We start from the raw sequence: 18,978 nt of genomic DNA, 5'->3' as shown, positions 1-18,978 counted from the left end.
AGGTCTGGCCCTAAATTCCAGTTTTCAGATATCATCGTTAGAAAGGAGATGACAGTAGAAACTCTAGTTTTGTTGATTCATTTCCCTGCAAGAGGAAAGATCTGTATGCAAATCCTCACACAGCTAATCAAGCATCTTCATGTTACAGTTTGCAAGGCTTTATTGATTTTTTATTGTGTGTGTGCAATTTGTCAATATTTTCCAGGAAGATTTTTATTTACACAGCTTCCTCCTTCCTTCCTGGTAGTTTGGATACCAGGGCTCACTACTCTATTTTGCCTTCTGGCTAGAAACAAGTAGATTATGCTAAATGGTTAGTTTTCCCTCCGTCTCCCTAAGTAAAATGGAATATTGCTTGCTTTACCTTAGTCTAGAAACAGCTCTTTTAGCTAAAATTTCTGTCTTAATTTCCAATTAGAAAAAATATCTCTGTCTCTCCCAAATATTGAATGTATTTTTATTGAATACTAGCCATCCCCTGCCACGCGTTGCTGTGGCCCAGTCTGGTGATCTGGAAAAGTAATGAGAAAGTGTTGGTTTCTAATATATGTGATTTCTTTATGCTTGTGAGTAAACAGTATTTCTTGCTGTTTCTTTGTCAGTGTTGATGTGGAGAGTGTCTGGTTTGCCTACTTTGGAACATGCAACATAGAATTGTTCTTCTTTAGGGGTCCCTTTCAAATCTATACTATATCTGTCATAAACATGTGTATATGTGTGTGGGAATCATATCTATCTATCTATATCTATGGCTGGATAGTTCTTTGTCAGGAGAGCTTTGGTTATGTTTTCTTGCCCTGGTGAAGGGAGTTGGACTGGATGGCCTTAAGGCAGCATTTCTCAATCTGGGGGTCAGAACCCCTGGGGGGGGGGTCGTGAGGGGGTGTCAGAAGGATTGCCAAAGACTACCAGAAAACACAGTATTTTCTGTTGGTCAAGAGGGTTCTCTGTACCAAGTCTGGCCCAGTTCCACTGTTGGTGGGGTTCAGAATGCTCTTTGATTGTAGGTGAACTATAAATCCCAGCAACTACAACTCCCAAATGTTTTCCACAAACTCCATCTGTGTTCATATTTGGGTATATGGAGTATTTGTGCCACTTTTTGTCTAGATCCTTCATTGTTTGAGTCCACAGTGCTCTCTGGGTGTAGGTAAACTATAACTCCAAAACTCAAGGTCAGTGCCCACCAAATCCTTCCACTATGGGAGTTCTGTGTGCCAAGTTTGGTTCAATTCCACTGTTGGTGGGGTTCAGAATGCTCTTTGATTGTAGGTGAACTATAAATCCCAGCAACTACAACTCCCAAATGAAAAAAAAATCATTTTTTTAGTGATGGTCACTCCTTGGGTTAGTAGGTGTCTTGTGACCAAATTTGACGGCAATTTGTCCAGAGGTTTTCGAGTTATATTAATCCCACAAACGAACATTACATTTTTATTTATATAGATGGAATGTATTTTTAAGTGAAAGTTTTTATTTATTTATTTATATTTTACTTTATTTAATGAATATATGCTACCTTTCTCCCAGAGTGGAACCCAAAGCAACTGACAAAAAAAGGTTAAAAACATGTCAATTACAATCATACCTTTGAATAGCAATTAAAAATATACGCAAGTTCAAAGATGTGTGAAACATGACTTAGAAAAAGCCACCCTTGTTTATACAGATACTCCCCAAGTTATGAACAAGATATTCATATATTCATTCATATATGCATGCTCACACACACTATGCTGGATGCATGCATGCATGCTTTGGGTTAACATCCCTGTGGTGTTTACTTTGCTATCTATGACCCTGTTCAGAAGATTTCACCTCACTTTCTGTCCCTGTGATAATTGGGTTTTGAAAAATATGGCTTGTTATGGAAACAGGGGTTAGTCCTAAAGCTTCAGTGGAGATACCTTTTCCCCATGATGATTCTTTCAGGAATGAATTTCCCTTCCTGGAGGTAGGTTTCTCTCATTTCTTGTTGTCTCACCCCCGTTCTTAACTATGAGTCGTTTGTAAGTCAGATGTTTGTAATTCAGGGACTGCCAGTACATTAAAAACTTTCTGAAATAAAAATGTCTTCACCCGCCAGCAAAAGGAAAGCAGTGAGAGAGCCATACTAGCCTACCACGAAAGGACGTTCTCGGTGGTGGGAGCAGCCACTGAAGGTGACTCTATCTCATGTCTTCACCAAACAGGCCTGTGATGATGATGGGACCCTGAGAAAGCCTTCCCCATAGATCTTAGGAGTCTGGTTGGTTGGTATTGGGAGAGATGGGCTTTCAGATAGTATTACCTAAACTGTATATGGCTTTATAAGTCATTAGCAGCATTTTGAATTGTGTCGGGAAACAAACCAGTAGCCAATGCAGCTCTTTTAAGAAGGGAGTCATATCATATGAACCCTATATCTAGTCCCAGTTAGCATTCTGGCTATAGCATTATAGTGTTTGAACAGTTTCCAAAGGCAGGCACATTGTGTTACCATAGTAGCTCATAATAGGACACTGAAAAAAGGATACTATCTCAAAGGATTTTAGGTATTGAAACACAGAAAGATATAGCCACTATGTCAACTACAGGCTCCTTGAAATGGTTAGGTCATTTTAACATAATTTCCAGCGGGCACTTTACTTTAAAGTTGATATGCCAAGATACTTAAGAATCACTTTTACAAAGGCCAGATTTGAACAAATGGAGTCTATGGAGAGACACGTAAATTCAATCACATCCCACCCGATGAAAGACTGTATCTGTGGAGCCCCCAAAGTTGAAAACCTGAACCATATATTAAACTGTTAGAGGCCCTAGATTGGGTCTTTTTAGGTCCACGTCACGGGAGCACGGAAGGATGGAGACAGTCCCAATGAAAGATAAAAAAAACAAGGTTTTATTTTAGTTTCTTCATGAAGAAAGACGAACAGCCTGATAGCATTACGCAGATGCTATCCTTCAAGTGGCTGCTGTCCCCTCCCTTGAAATCTGCAAACTTTTATAGCTCATTTCAAACAGAAAGCTCAGGGAAAACACCTTTTATGAATAATAATTCTGACCTTTTTGATGGAAAGTACGTTCTGTACATGTGGCCTCTGCGCTTCAAAAACAACATTTGAAGTTAACCACAAACATCCTGTTTAAGAAGTACCTTCTAAATGTCACATCTTGTTTCTTCCGTGGTGCTCTACAAAGAAAGGGTATATCTCTCTTTTGTTGTTAATTTCATTCGAAGCCCTTACTTAGTATTTGCAAATTCCGCTCAAAGACACTTTCAAAACAAATGTTGTTTGTACGAAAAAGAAAGGAAACAACATTTATGGCCTTTTATTTGTAATCAAATCACCTGAGATACCACATTTTTACTAGCTGGTTATAACCCCGTTGTAACAACAAAAGTTGCCCTTTATCTGTTTAAAGCAGCTAAAAGGAGATCAGAGTATATTGATCAAATTGGTATACCGTGTAAGGGGGACGACAACAACTGATGTATATACCTAAAAATAAGGTTCGTTTCGTTATAAGTTGGCCATACCCACTTTTTCACTCTGTACTTGTATATTTATAATTTGACTTGGACTAGTTGTATACTGTTTTTGTGTTGTATATTGTGTTTATATTGTCTGTTTATATTGTCTTATCAGCCCAATTAGCTGATCAATAAAATTGTTTTGTGTTACCATAGTCCAACCAAGATGTGATCAAGGCATGTGTGACTGCAGCCAGATGTGATGTCTCAAGGAACAGGCACAGCTAGTGCACAAGTTTTAGCCATGTAGATGCCCTTCTAGCCACTACTGAAACCTGGCCACCCAAACTCAGTTGAATCCAGAGCACACAAGTTGTGGGACTGAAACTTCAGGGGGGAAGGAACTTCATCCAGTATAGGTGAAAAGCTCATTCCCTGATCTGTGTTTCGACTGGCTGGGAACACCCATCTTATCTGGATTAAGTATCAGTTATTTGGCCCCTCATCCAAGTTACAGCAGATATTACTTCATGAGTAAGATTATGTGCTTTTGTTTAGATAGAGTTCTGTGTTAGCAACTGCCGTATAATCCAGATAATCAGACCAGATAACACCAGATACTGGTGACACCACGCCATTTCTTGCAAATGACTTACCAAATCTATTGCGCACATTTCTCAATTAATTTTGAGAATACAATGTTGGCTCTGCAATGCTCTCCAACTGTTTTGATTTGCAAGGAACACTCCCATTAACTCGCTACCATCCCACATTATAATTACCCTTACTGTTTTTGGAATGTCTCAGTTTCGCTTTTCTCAAACCTTTTTCTTCCTTTGTCTTCAACTTGCTTCAGTTGCTCCAAACTACATTTAAAGTGCACAAAGTACATTCATTTTAGCAGGGAGGAGAGGAGTGGAGGAAAGTGGAGGGGGGGGGGGAATCTGGCCCTTCCCAGAAAACTGGACAAAAGCAAGCTGCTGCAAATCTCTTCTCGCTCAAATGCTCTTTCTTGTTAATAACTTTTTCCCTTTTTACCACACTCTTATGTGACTTGGCCACAGTATGTCCCGGTTTTTAAATTCTGAACATGTTCACTTTGCTTGGCTACTGTTGTTGATTATTGATGGTTTTTGTCTTTATGGTGTTTTATATGTATTTTATTGTGCTATATTTTAACTGTGTTGACCGGGCTTTGTCCCCATGTAAGCCAACCCAATGGTGGCGGGGTACAAAAATAAAGTTATTATATTGTTGTTGTTGTTGTTATCTGCGAAGTACTGGAGAGTATGCTCTCCCATCATTACCAAGAAAAGGTTGTTCACTAAAGGTGACGGCATGATTTGTAATCTGTTATTTCCAAACTCTGACAGCTTCCAAAGCAGGTCTCTTCTCTTCTTATGTGTTTTAGGTTTTGCTGGCTTGTTTGTTTTATGTGTGTATTCCAACAAAACATTGTACTATTTTCTCTCAATTCTTCTTTGTTGGTTTTGAACAACAGTTCCAACCTGTCAAACTTGTTTTTCATCTTAGCTTTCTGGCATCAGTGATCACATTTTTGTTGATAAACTCTCTGAATTTGTCCATCTCACTTACAAAATGGTTGCGACAACAACACAGCACCTGGCCAAAGTCTGTGGTATTCTGTTTAAGACCAAAGGTCCATTCCACACTCCACAATGATAGTACATTTCAACTGGCGTGACTGCCTCCTCTAGATTTGTATATCTTTCAACTGTCCCAATTTGGCTGGGGCAGCCCCAAGTAATCATCTGTCCGTCAAGCCTCTCTTTTGAGCTGATTTTTCCATGTCCAAGTCTCTCTCTCCTCACCTTCTCTCTTTGTCCTTGATTAACCTCATTGCTACAAACTGAATTCAAAGTTCAATTGTAGTTTGCACTTTGATAACTCAGCAGGTGGGAGTGGGGGGAGGAGAAGGAACTTTGCCTTTCTCTTCCTCTCACTTTCCCTGGAATCATAAAGCAGAAGAGAGTGCAAGTGGTGCCCCTTCAGCACTGCCATATAAAAATCCAGATTATCTGCTTTGAACTGGATTATATAAACCAGTTCACAGCAGATAGTGTGGATTATTTGATTTGATTATCTGGATTATATGGCAGTGTAGAAAGGGCCTGAAACCCAGCCCGACCCTCTTTGTCCCCAGGTTACATCAGTTGCTGCAAACCGAATTCAAAGTGCACCCCCTTAATTCAGTAAAGGGAGGGAGAAATGAAGAAGATCAGTGGTTCTCAACCTGTAGGCCGCAAGAACAAAATTCTGGTTCATGAACCTCCTTCCTCTTTATTTTATTTTATTTTATTTTATTTTATTTTATTTTATTTTATTTTATTTTATTTTATTTTATTTTATTTTATTTTATTTTATTTTATTTTATTTTATTTTATTTTATTTTATTTTATTTTATTTTATTTATGCTACTTTCTGCAGAGTTGACCAGCCCTGCCCCTTTTGGTAATAATGTTGGAGTGGTCCCTAGTCAAAGTGCTCCTCAGTCAAGTGGTCCCTGGTCAAAGTAATCCCTGGTCAGGAGAGCCCTGGTCAAAAAAAAAAAAAAAGGGGGGGGCTGGGAACCACTGCAGTAGAGGCAAGCTAAAGCAATCTGCTCCAGCCTCCATAGCTGGTGTGTTCTTTTTCGTTGCTAACTTTTGCCATCTCAACCACACTATATCACAGCTTCTATCTGTGATATGCTGGAGTAGGTAGGAAAGCTTCACCACTGAGGAAGCCTAAAGTTTTGCTCATCTTATCAGTTCTGATCCGTATCAAGTTGGGAAGGTGGAGAGATGTAAGCCTCTTTGTCTTCTTCACAACAGTCACATGCTTTTTCTACCCCCACCAGGATTTCTACCCCCACCCCGTAGCCAGGATTTTGATTTGGGGGGGAGCTGAGTTTGATTTGGGGGAGGGCTGAGGATCTACCCTAGCAAACCTTTTGTATCGTTACCCCAATACCCCCATGCATATGGGATATATTGAGCATGGTGATCAGATCATGATATGAATAAACATGACAGTTTAAATAATGTACCAGTAAGGCCTTCTCGTGGACTCCCCTGAGAATTTCGAGGTGGGGGGGGGGGAGCTGAAGCCCCTCAAGCGCCCCCCCCCCCCAGCTACATGTCTGACCCCCACGATTACTATGAGGAGAAAACTTCTCTTGGATTTGCTCCAAAATGGATGGGAATATAAAAATAGTGGAAGTTATCTTTTATGGATGAGTGATTTCACTGCTCCATCTAAATCTAGTTGTAAACCCTGATTGGCACTGAGGATTTCACGTGGGATGCCTTCCTCACTTTGTATTCATTGGTAGTTTCCTGATGAAGTACTGACCTATTTCATAGAGGTTAATGTTTTAAACCTTTATATGCTTTGTTTTATGTAAATGTGTTAGTGATTTAATATGTTAATGTATTGCATTTTATGTGTGGTATGGCACCATCATGTGCTATTTTGTAAGCTGCCCTGAATTCCTATGGGAGATGGTGGCGGGGTATAAATAAAATGTATTATATATTACTATTATTATCTTATGAACATCTATTTCTGTTTTATTGACTATTCTAAAGCCTTTGACTGTGTGGATCATAATAAACCGTGGTAAGTTCTTGGTGGTATGGGGATCCCAAGCCACCTTGCCTGTCTCCTGAGGAATCTATAGAATGACCAAATAGTAACAGTAAGAACAGACCAAAGTCTGGTTCAAGATTGGGAAAGGAGTACGGAAGGGCTTTCACCCAACCTATTCAACTTGTATGTGGAGCACATTATGCAATGTGCGGGGCTTGACAAATCCAAGGCTGGAGTTAAAATTGCTGGAAGAAACCTTAGAAATGCAGATGATACCACTTTGATAGCTGAAAGCAAGGAATTGCAGAGGAGCCTTCTAACCAAGGTGAAAGAAGAAAATGCAAAAGCTAGGTTGCAGTTAAAGTTAAATAAAATCAAGATTATGGCAACCAAACTGATTGATAACTGGAAAATAGAGGGAGAAAACATGGAGGCATTTCTAAGCACAAAGATTACTGTAGATGCAGACTGCAGCCAGGAAATCAGAAGATGTTTACTTCTTGGGAGGAGAGCAATGACCAATCTTGATAAAATAGTGAAGAATAGAGACATCACACTGGCAACAAAGATCCACATAGTTAAAGCAATGGTATTTCCTGTAGCAACCTATGGATGTAAGAGCTGGACCTTAAGGAAGGCTGAGCAAAGGAAGATAGATGCTTTTGAACTGTGGTGTTGTTAGAGACCCTTGATTGGGTCTTTCCAGGTCCCAGTCGCGGGAGCGCGGAAGGAAAAGAGACAGTCCCATTTAAAGATAAAAAAACAAGGTTTTTATTTTAGTCTCTTCATGAAGAGAGACGAACAACATGATAGCATTACGCAGATGCTATCCTACAAGTTGCTGCCGCCCCGTCCCTTAAAATCTGCAACTTTATATAGCATTTGCATCTTTCAAAACAGAGAGTTCAGGGAAAACACCTTTTATGAATATTAATTCTGACCTTTTTGATGGAAAAGTACCTTCTGTACACACAGCCTCTGCACTTCGAAAACAACAATTTTAACCTTTTAACAAAGGGAAATACAGGAAACTGCAACTACTTCCTGTCTGCACTCTGTTATATTTCGAAGCTTCAGCTTATTGAAAATCTGCTGATTTTGCTGGCTTTTCATTTTAAAGCCCCTTAGCATTTGCAAATTTTGCTCAAAGACCCTTTCAGTGTTGGAGGAAAATTCTGAGAGTGCCTTGGACCGCAAGAAGATCCAACCAGTCCATACTCCAGGAAGTAAAGTCATACTGCTCACTGGAGGGAAGATGAAGTACTTTGGCCACATAATGAGAAGACAGAGAAGCTTGGAGAAAACAATGATGCTGGGGGAAATGGAAGGAAAAAGGAAGAGGGGCTGACCAAGGGCAAGATGGATGAATCTTATCCTTGAAGTGACTGGCTTGACCTTGAAGAAGTTGGGGGTGGCCACGGCCGACAGGGAGCTCTGGCCAAAGAGTCAGAAGCGACTGAATGAATAAACAACAACAACCTTATGAAATCAGACAAGAGATCAGATACATGCAGCAGATACATGCTAGGGTTTCAGATAGAGATCTTTCCCAGCCCTACATGCAAGTACTGGAAACTAAACCTGGGGTTTTCAAAATAGGATGGATATCCCTGAGAACTCTCTGCCCCGGGTTGTGGTGGAGGCTCCTTCTTTGGAAGCTTTTAAGTAGAGGCTGGATGGCCATCTGCCAGGGATGCTTTGAATGTGATTTTCCTGCTTCTTGGCAGGGGTTGGACTGGATGGCCCAGGAGGTTTCTTCCAATACCTTGGGAATATCCTGAGAATAATATTATTAATTGTACCTGTTGAGCTCTTCAGAGTAAAAGATACAGTGAAGACCCCATCCATGGGTAAGAAGTTTAATGAATAAGGTACAAGCTCAGAACAAAGTATTGCTTTATCTCAGTGATCTAAATCTAGGTGCTTGGCAGGATTCTAAGCAGTAAGCCAACACCTACGTAAGTCCCACTGATTCAATGAGTCTAGTTTTGCCTAGCAATTCTGTTAGATTGACTTTCTGGTTTTGCTTCCCAGATCTGCTGGGTGTAACTTGTATTAGGCCATTTCTTTTCCATAAGGTGCCTTAGGCAAAATAAATAAATAAAATAAATAAATAAAGACTTGCAATGCAATGCAATGCAATGCAATGCAATGTTTGTTTGCTAGGCCAAGTGGGGCTTCTGGATGCAAATCCACTGAGACTTGGGCACTGAAGCTGTTTCACAGCATAGTTTATCTTCTGGAATATATGCAAAAGCACTTCAATATTATCACAGGAAATTAGCTTTGCCAGTCAAAATTCATGCCAGAAATCCCCGAGTAGAGGCACCATAGAAGCTAGAAGCACCCCTTTCATGTATAATCATCTCTCTGCATTTTCTGCATTTCACAGGATCCCTGTGAAAGTCAAAATCCTCAAACAAATAAAATGCTATTTTAAAAACTTTTTTTGAAAATATTTTTTATTATTTTATCTTTGGTTAACTTCTTGCTGTTGATAGTTGGCGCCCCAATGACTTCTCTTGATAGTCCACCAGCCATTATCCAAATGGGAAGAAGCCCATGCTTATGTTGAACAAATCCCAGTTGGGATGCTCTCCTGTGACCTCAAATGAAAAGAGAAGTCGTAACTTGTCCCTCTGCTGTAAATGTGTTGAGTGGGAACTCTGAAGTTGGAAACTCTGAAGCTCCTTCCATACTGCTCCTGGATCGCAAGATCTGATTCCAGATAATCTCCAGATAATCTTTGGCAGTGTAGACTCATATAATCTAGTTTAAAGCAGACAATCTGGGATCAGATCCTGGGATATAGGGTAGTGTGAAGAAGGGGGCTGAGACTCAGTTGTGTCTAGATATATTGGAACTTTGCTTGCAGTGTGTAATGCTACTATTTAGAAGTGCAGGCTTGTACTATGGCATACTTCCATAGCAGGAGTGGCTCAACCCATTATGCAAAGTAAGCATTTGCAGTATAGTTGATTTTGCCCAGGGGCACTCTTGAGGCGCTCTTGGGGGAAAATAGACCTTGACATATGCGAGTTGTAGTTACTGAGATTTGTAGTTCACCTACAATCAAAGAGCATTCTGAACTCCACCAATGATGGAATCAAACCAAATATGGCACACAGAACTCCCACAATGAACAGAAAATATATATCAGTGATTAGTTGGGTGGGGGGCGCCAAAATACTGTTTGCTTACCGTTGAAAATTACCTAGGGCCGCCTCTGTTCCATAGCCATTCACCAAGGTTTTTTTTTTTTTAATGCAGGTAGCAATATTGATTATTTCAGTTTCTCAGGACTAATTTATTTTTCATCTCTACCTGGAGTGGATCTTTTATAAAGTGAATGGATCTTAATTTCCCATTCAAGTCTGAATAGTGTTTTAATTTGCATTCAAACAGGGAGAGCTCACAGTCATCTTTTGTTGCTCAGAAAATCTATTTTAGTGGTGATGACTGCCACTAAAGTAAAAGGAAACCAGGAATCCTGATGTGTATAAAGGCATGGACTGTGACATCTTGCTAATCAAAAAGTCCCCATGCATGGTCCAATAGTGGCTTTCATGTCAGCAAAGTGATGGATCAGCTTCGGGTTTTAGCTCAGACTTTAAAGCTGCTATCTAAGGCCCCTTCCACCCATTGAACTGGATTATATGGCAATATGGACTCAGATAACCCAATGCAAAGCAGATATTGTGAATTACCTGCCTTGATATTCTGGGGGTCCTTCCGCACAGCCCTATATCCCAGAATACCAAGGCAGAAAATCCCACATTATCTGCTTTGAACTGGAATATATGGTAGTGGGGACTCAGATAACCCAGTTCAAAGCAGATATTGTGGGATGCTCTGCCTTGATATTCTGGGTTATAAGGCTATGTGGAAAGCCCCTGTTGAACTCAAGATTAGGTACCTTGGACAGCTTCTTTAAACTTTTGAGTAAGGCCCCTTCCACACAGCTCAATAAAATCCCACATTATCTGCTTTGAAATGGAATATATATAACTCAGTTCAAAGCAGATATTGTGGGATTTTCTGCCTTGATATTCTGGGATATAGGGCTATGTGGAAGAGCCCTAAAACTTGGCATGGAATTGCTATGTCACTGATGTGGAAGCCACTAGTGGTCCTGCTGGATTGATCCTTGTAGGAGATTCAAGTCTTAATGGAGACACGGAGAAGGGTTTGCTCTTTAAGCTCGTCATGCCTTTAGAAAATAAACATGAGCAGTGAAGGGGGCAGTGAAAACACGAATGATGATGTATGACATGCTGTACTCGTCTCAAAACCAAGGCATGCTTGTTACAAGATAAATTGAATGTACATTACTGGGGAAGGTAATAACTGAGGAAGGTTAGAAGGGAAGAACAGACTCTACATGTGTAATCCAGAAGCTGGACCCATACTAGCTTGAAGCAAAGCGAAAAGCGGTTGACTACGCCTTTCAAGTCTTTGATCAATTTGTTTGTGGCTGTTATCAGATCAGCAGAACATGTCAAGGCACCTCAGAACTTACCCTGAATTCACTAGGAACATAACACATTTTGCATGCCTAAGCAAACTGTTTTCTTCAATATGAGAGTGTGTGTTATGTGCCGTCAAATCATCTGTCAGCATATGGGTACTCCATGAATGTCCTTGTGGATCATGTCTTTTTTAGTTTGTAAGCAGAAAATTGTCAAATTAACCATTTGTATGATGCGCTGAGCACCTTTGTGGGTATAAATTCCTATTAGTTATTTATTCCTTTGCATCCTGTATTTTTTTCTACCATCGTCTGTATAATTTTCTTTGCTGAATAAAGAAAAAGTGCGTGTGTGGGTAGATGCAAATGATCGCCAGACTCACACAAGACTTCCTTGATTGTAACATGAGTGTCTTTCCCTGGATAACTCATATGTGTTTTATGCAACAGTGTCTTGAGGGAGGAAGTTTTGCAAAAGCTCATTGATAGCCCAGAAGGGGAGCTTTCTGTACTGGAAGCAGGTAGGCAAGACGGATTGAAGAGGTTTATGGGGTGGGTGAGGATTAGTTTACTCAGAAGATGAAGGGTGGAAATGTACCTTTTTCATTGCTTAAGAAAATACAGTGGGTCCTCCATAAATTGACTGCCAACTTGAAAGGACATGCATAACTATTTTTCGGGTTTTTTTAAGACGGGAGCAATTTACATTAGGTTATCATATGTGTCTATCTTCAGGATGCTTGTGGACATAAAGGCAGTGGTTCCCAACCTCTGGGCCATGGCCCACTGGTGGGCTGCGAGACCTAAAATAAGGTCTGCAGCTCTAGATTATTAAATATAGTTTTCTCTGGGTGTGCAGATGGCAACTACTGGATGGCATATGTTCTGTATCAGAAACTAGAGCTGATGTGGTCTATCCAATGCAATTTTCCAAATCAGCACCCCAAATAACCAAACTGAATCTAAAGTTGACCAAAAACCAATTTGTAACCCTTTTGGTACTAATGTTAGAGAGTGGTCCCTAGTCAAGTGGTCCCTGGTCAAAGTGGTCCACTGACTTGGGAACCACTGACTTATGGTGAAATCCATAGTTCCCCCCCCCCCCCCCCAGGTTTTGACAGTCCTTTTCTCTGAAATAAAGCCTTCAGCAAGTCCTAACTAAGGCTGACCCTGCTGAGCTTCCAAGACCAAGGGTTCCCCAATTTATTTGCTCATGGAACCCTTCAGAAGACCCCCCCCCCTCATGGACCCCTAACTCTGTCCCTAAGCATTGTGAACCCACAAACCTCTTCCTTCTTTCAGCTACTCATATTGCCATTTTTAATATAATGTAGGTTTGGAAATAAAGATATTACAATTTTGTTTTTAGAGCAAAAGTACATTTAATTTCAATAAGATCGTCAGACTTCCATATACATTTTAAAATAAGTTTTCTTTTTTCTTTTGTGATGCTTCCTTGGAACGCTATAGTTCCACAGAATGCAGTTTGGGAACCACTGCTTTAGAGTATTTGAATTTCTTTTAATAATGGTGGAGGCTCCTTCTTTGGAGACTTTTAAGCAGAGGCTGAATGGCCATCTGTCAGGGGTACTTTGTATGTGCTTTTCCTTCTTCTTGGCAGGGGGTTGGACTGGATGGCTAATGAGGTCTCTTCCAACTTTAGGATTCTATGATTCTATGATTCTAATTTGAGCAATCTTTTCCATGATATTTTAATATCCATTTTTCTATTCTCTCCTTTGGTGAAAATGGTGACTCAAGTCCATGAATCGCAATGAATTACTGAAGCATATGTGTTCTTTTAAGGCCAATTATCCATGACAAAGTAGTAGCCTTTTGGACAAAGAATTGGTGTCAGCACTGGGCCAATGCCAGACATTCTTGTGACTGAAACCTCCATCATCCCTAGCCAGTATATTAAGTGGAAAGAGATGAAAGAAGTTGAAATTCAACAACATCTGTAAATCTAGAAGATACACATGCTTAGCTAGGGCGGAAACTGAGTGTGGCTGTCACTCGGTCATGCCTACATAACTCTGTAAACTCTGCTTACAGTGTGTAGTGCTAAACTTTTTGTTTATTAGTTTTGTACCATGACACTTTCCCAGGGCCACTCACCAAAAAGAATTTAAAAATGCAAGCAGTGATATTGATTCTTTCAGCAATCCAGTTCTAGGAATTTGTATTTCTGCCTGTATCAAATCTATTATAAAGTGAATGGATCTGAATTGCCTGTTCAAGAGCAAACCATCTCAAAATACTTTGTGTTACAACAGGGAGAACAGAATAATGCATGATTGCTCAGAAAATCTATACTAGCTATGATGACTCCAATCACCCTGTTTCTTTTCTCTGCTTTTGTTCTTCAACTTGATGGAGTGTTTAAACTGAGATTTACCTACTGAGATTGAAAACTCTTTTCTTGCTGTTGGGTTAATGGGTGTTTCCACCATTCTAATATCCCTTTCTGCTTCCCTCTGTCTCCCATTGCCCCATCTTCCTTCTCCTCCAGGATGCGTCCAGTCCAAAAGTCCTTGTGTGTGCTGATGGTGCTGACAGCATCTCTGGCATTCCTCTACCTTCATGTGTGGTCACCAAAGCCCTATAGCACAGTGGACCTGAGACGTGGGCCTGTCCGGATGCCGGAACAGCTGTTGAACAGCCACCTCCTGGTGCCGGAGAAGAAATATGCCCACATTGCTTTTCGGATAAAGGAGGAGATTCTGGAGTAAGGAGCCTGTCCCCTGTCTTGTCCACTGCTCTCCTGAGTACCAGGAGATCAGTCCCTGGGTTTATAATAGCAATTGCTGATGAAATGCAGCTCCTATATGTGTTTGGGAAATATTGTACATGGAGGCTTTTAAAAAGTTTGCTTATGCTACAGCAGGTTAAGGTATATTTTGGGGGATTTTCTATTTAAAAAACCAGAACCTTGAGCTCTACCCATTAGAGCATCATGTCAAGGACATAATAGTAAACCTAAGCCCAAGCTCTGACTGGGGCTAACATTCCTAATGCACAAAAATACATTCCTAGCCTAAGCTTTCTTTCAACAACATAGCTAGGCTGAAGTATTTATGTCTGCCCCCTTCATTTGTTTTGTATACTGTTGTTAGAAGTCAAATTAGAAAAATTGTTTCTCTTTCCCAGGAAATTCACAGATATTCTTTGTTTCTCTGTCCCTTTAAGTCAGTTCCAAGTTGTGGTGACCTCTCTTGGAGATTCCCACTGAGGGGTGGCCATTGCCTTCCTCTGAAGCTGAGAGCATACGGCCTCCCAAAGATCGCCTAGTGGGTTTCCATGGATGAACAGAAATTCAGTTTCTGGTCTTCTAGGGCCCTTCCACACAGCCATATAACCCAGAATATTAAGGCAGAAAATCCCACAATATCTGCTTTGAACTGGGTTATTTGAGTCCACACTGCCATATATTCCAGTTTAAAGCAGATAATGTGGGATTTTATTCTGCCCCACACAGCAGAATAAAATCCCACATTATCAGCTTTAAACTGGAATATAATCCCACATTATCTGCAGAATAAAATCCCACATTATCTGCTTTAAAGGGGCCCCAGAGTCCTGATCCAGCTTTCAAACAATTACACTACGCTGGTTCTTTTAACCTTCTGACCACTTCTGCATTAGAAATCTTCCAGTTACAGTTCCCTCTCCACTTTTTTTTTTCTTGTGTCAGGAGTGACTTGAGAAACTGCAAGTTGCTTCTAGTGTGGAAAAATTGGCCGTCTGTAAGGATGTTGCCCAGGGGATGCCCAGATGTTTTGGTGTTTTACCATCCTTGTGGAAGGCTTTTCTCATGCCCCCTCTTCACTGAGAAGCTACATATCTGAATGACGGTGGTTGAATTCATCTTGAGAATAATGCACATGTATGTATGTAAGACTGGATCTTTGGCAAGAGACGTCCTATAATGTAAACAACATCCAGATCCTTTGTGACACACATTTTATTTATTATTCTTGAAAGTAGACTGATTCATTGATGTATGTCTTTTGCAGAGCAGAATGGGTTTCCTATATCTTAAATTGATTAGGCATACAGCCAGTGCTGAAAATCCTTCTGATAAACATATTGACCTGGGCCTCTCTCTTCACAGACTCCTTCCGAAGAACTCCTGCAAGTGTGAGGTGGAGCCGAGTATCAACCTCCCATTCCAGAAACAGCTCTTTGGTCATGTCTATTCTATAGAATTTGCAAATGCCTTTAAGCCTTCTGAACTTCCCAAAATCAACAGCAATCGAGAGCAGGAATACCGCAGTTACCGACAGAGGTGAGTTCCAGGATAGGTGTTCTCTTTGTACACATAGTGCAGCCACAGAAGTCAGAACTGCAGAGAAGAAGGAGGCTGATTTGGATTTCAAGTGAACATTCACTGAGTTTCGACATGGGTCTTTCCCCTAAGCAGGATAAACTTAAAAAATATAACAATTTGTTTGGCTTGTGTACAAAATATGGGCTGTAGAACTCATCCCCACCACAATAATATAGAATTCACGACAGATTATAGCTCTGACTATATTGGATAGCTGGTTGTGTCCTTGGAAGGGGCAGGGGTGAATCTAGTCTTCAAAGGATCTATCCAGGATGCCAAAGCTATTTGAGGAATAGTGTTCAACAATGGGTAGTTATTTCCAGATACGGACTAAAAACTGGAGCTGACGCATCAGCTCAGTGCCCGCAGCCCCAAACTACAAAGAACTGCAATGGACTATTAAAGCTTAGGAAACAAAATAATTCAGTAGCTCAGCAATGCTTTAAAACTCTATAAAATATCATCTGTCTTGGTTTCAGATCCCATTTGTTTATTTATGAATACAGGCAAATTCTTAATGTTGGCTCACTTCTAAATCAATGGCAACAGTGACAAAGCAAAACTGAGTAGCATGGCTGGTCAGTCATACTGTAAACAGTCCCTGGGATATTATTCAAAATAGCATGTAGCTGAGATCTTCCATCAAAACCACGAAATGCTCCTTGTTCAAAACCACTAAATGCTTCTTGTTCATTATGTAACCCATAATGAGGGCGCTGCTACCAAAAATCCCTTTTTTCTTGCCACCGTTCCCCCAAAAATGCTTCCCTGTTGTGTTAATTGTGTTATTCAGTAAGTAACACTGCTCTCACAGTTCTTCCCAGATTCAAGCTCGGCAACTCACAAAGAGCTGACAGTCCCATTAAAGAACCAGCACAAGATGTTTTCTGGAATCAATTCTGGTGCCCAAGCTGACAGCCACAATTTCCAGTGCTCAGTTTTTGAAATAAAAATAGCTATAAGAGTATCTTGAGTTGCCAATTCTTCTATTAGTTGCCATAACTCTGCCTTCACTAGTATCTTAGTGTATTCATAGGTAACAATGCTTAGATATCTGTGCTGTGAAAAACATCACTTGCTGATTGAACTACCGCTGAGGGTCCCAGAGTAGGCTAGGGTTGCATTTTTTTATAGATATTTGTCTAGTCAGTCGGCAGCTATTCCTAGAGCAAGTTCCATTAATAGAACTTGCTGACTAGTCAGTCTTGGATTTGTCTCACAACTAGCCTCGCCAAATCAATTGTTGATTCAATTCACCGAGGACCCAAAAGGAAAACGGTAGTTTTCCAGATGGAGTTTTGTGCGAATTGTTCACAAGGAATCCATTATACAATTTCTTTTGTGTAGAGATATTGGGTTCCAATTCCCATTGTTTCCAGCCAGCACAGCCAGTGACAAAACCAAGATGACAATGGGGATAGGATCTGGGTCAAATACAATGATACTGAACAGATTCTCACAGTTCTAACCACATATGGGGTCTTCTGGATGTGCACTTTTCCTGTATCCATGCAGACAAGAAGGCAGGATATATGTAGGATATATTATTTACCTATTCTCTTTGGATCTGCCTGCTAGCTCTCTGAAAGTTATAGTAAAACCAATCAGCTAAGTGACACCCTAAGGTATTGTGAAACAAAGCAGATCTTATCTGGTTGAAGGAGGAGGCATTCACACAAACTTTGGAAAGTTTGAAAAGAATTCACTTGGAGGTAAAAGGTGGGGTGGAAGGGTGTACAGCAAAGACACTTCAAATATAAACAGCAGGGAGGTGGAAGGAGAGATGTTACTCATGGCTCATTGAATATAAATTGAATGAGCTTGTTTTCTGCTTGCTATCATGCCTTGCTGCCATATAAAATGGGAATGGCACATTAAACCAAAAGGAAGTATTTAATAAGATTTGATTCAGAAGTATTATGTTTTAATATGCTTTAAAGTTTATATTGGAAATTGTTTATTGTACTTTTAAAGGTTGTATATTATTTGATGTCATTTCCTATCGCTGGTACAATAAACAGTTCATTCATGTTGGGATTGCACATGTTGTTGCCATCTTACAGAAACATATACCTGGCATGAGTTTTTGGATCAATGATCTAGAATGTGCCAGATAAATTGTTGTGTTTGTGTTAGTGGTATTAAAGAGTGAAAGAACCAGCCTCTTCTAGAGCTGAGTGTCTTTCTGGAATGAGGCATTTTCCTGCTTTTAGAGTTTGCAATGTATGCGCCACTTTTGCTCTAATTTTTTACTTTTTAAATCTGATTGTAATCTAGCCTCCTCCTCATTGCAAGGAATGGCAAAAGATCAGTTTTACTGCCATATTGAGATAATGGCAGCTCCATGTGTGTTCTTGGAACACCCTATGCTTTTGCACAAGGAGTTGCCTGATACTGAGCCAGACAGGTGGGACCTATGTGGCCTTCCTGATGACATTAAATAGCAATTCCATGGCCAAGGGTAAGAAACTGGGATTTGCAGTCCATACCATTTGGAAGGTTGCAGAATTCCCACTGTTGCTCTGTGGTTCTTCACCAAATGCCAGCATCCATCCAAGTCTTATGACAAGTGGTCTTTCCCAACTTTACCTTGATATTCTATGCATTGTACCTGGGACTTCTGCTTACAAAACCTTTGTTATACCACTTTATGGTCTACTCCAGGCACAGGCAAACTTTCCAACTTGGGCATTGCCTGAGTGAGGTGGGTGAGCCGGGAGAGAGGGGGTTCTCCCCAAGTCCCCTTCCTGCCCTTTCCTCCCCTTCCTCTTCTCTTTCAGAGACAGAAAGGGAAGGAAAGTCGGGAAACGTTTGGCTCCCAAAAGGGTTAGCCTTGGTCAAGATGAGATGGTGGACGTGTGAGAAAAAGTGTATCAATTAGAACCCGTATTTCCTGCTCCTGATATAGAATCCTAGAGTTGGAAGAGAGCTCCAAGGGACATCCAGTCTAAACCCCTGCCATGCAAGTAGGCACAATCAAAGCACTCCCAATAGACAGCCTCTGTGAAAAAGCCTCCAGAGAAGGAGACTACACTACACTCCAAGGCCGCCTATGCCACTCTCCAACAGCTCTTACTCATCTTTTCAGCTGAATCCCTTTCCCTGCCATTTGAACCCATTGCTTCCATATCT

At 40.6% G+C, this 18,978-nt stretch overlaps 1 protein-coding gene across 4 annotated transcripts in view; it reads left to right on the top strand.

The window, feature by feature from the left end:
- The window catches only part of B4GALNT1 (beta-1,4-N-acetyl-galactosaminyltransferase 1), a 92,530-nt gene that overhangs the window by 37,452 nt on the left and 36,100 nt on the right, over positions 1-18,978 (top strand). For 3 of the 4 annotated variants that reach the window (XM_060762966.2, XM_060762970.2, XM_060762969.2), the window contains exons 2-3: positions 14,029-14,244; positions 15,631-15,804. In XM_060762966.2, the coding sequence (XP_060618949.2) occupies positions 14,029-14,244; positions 15,631-15,804 (390 nt within the window). Of the gene's footprint in view, positions 1-12,016; positions 12,038-14,028; positions 14,245-15,630; positions 15,805-18,978 lie in introns of those variants that run through there. The other variant, XM_060762971.2, reaches the window with a different exon arrangement.

This window comes from Anolis sagrei, chromosome 2 (assembly GCF_037176765.1).
Source record: "Anolis sagrei isolate rAnoSag1 chromosome 2, rAnoSag1.mat, whole genome shotgun sequence".
Lineage (NCBI taxonomy): Eukaryota > Metazoa > Chordata > Lepidosauria > Squamata > Dactyloidae > Anolis > Anolis sagrei.
This window is presented reverse-complemented; position numbering and strand designations above follow the sequence as displayed.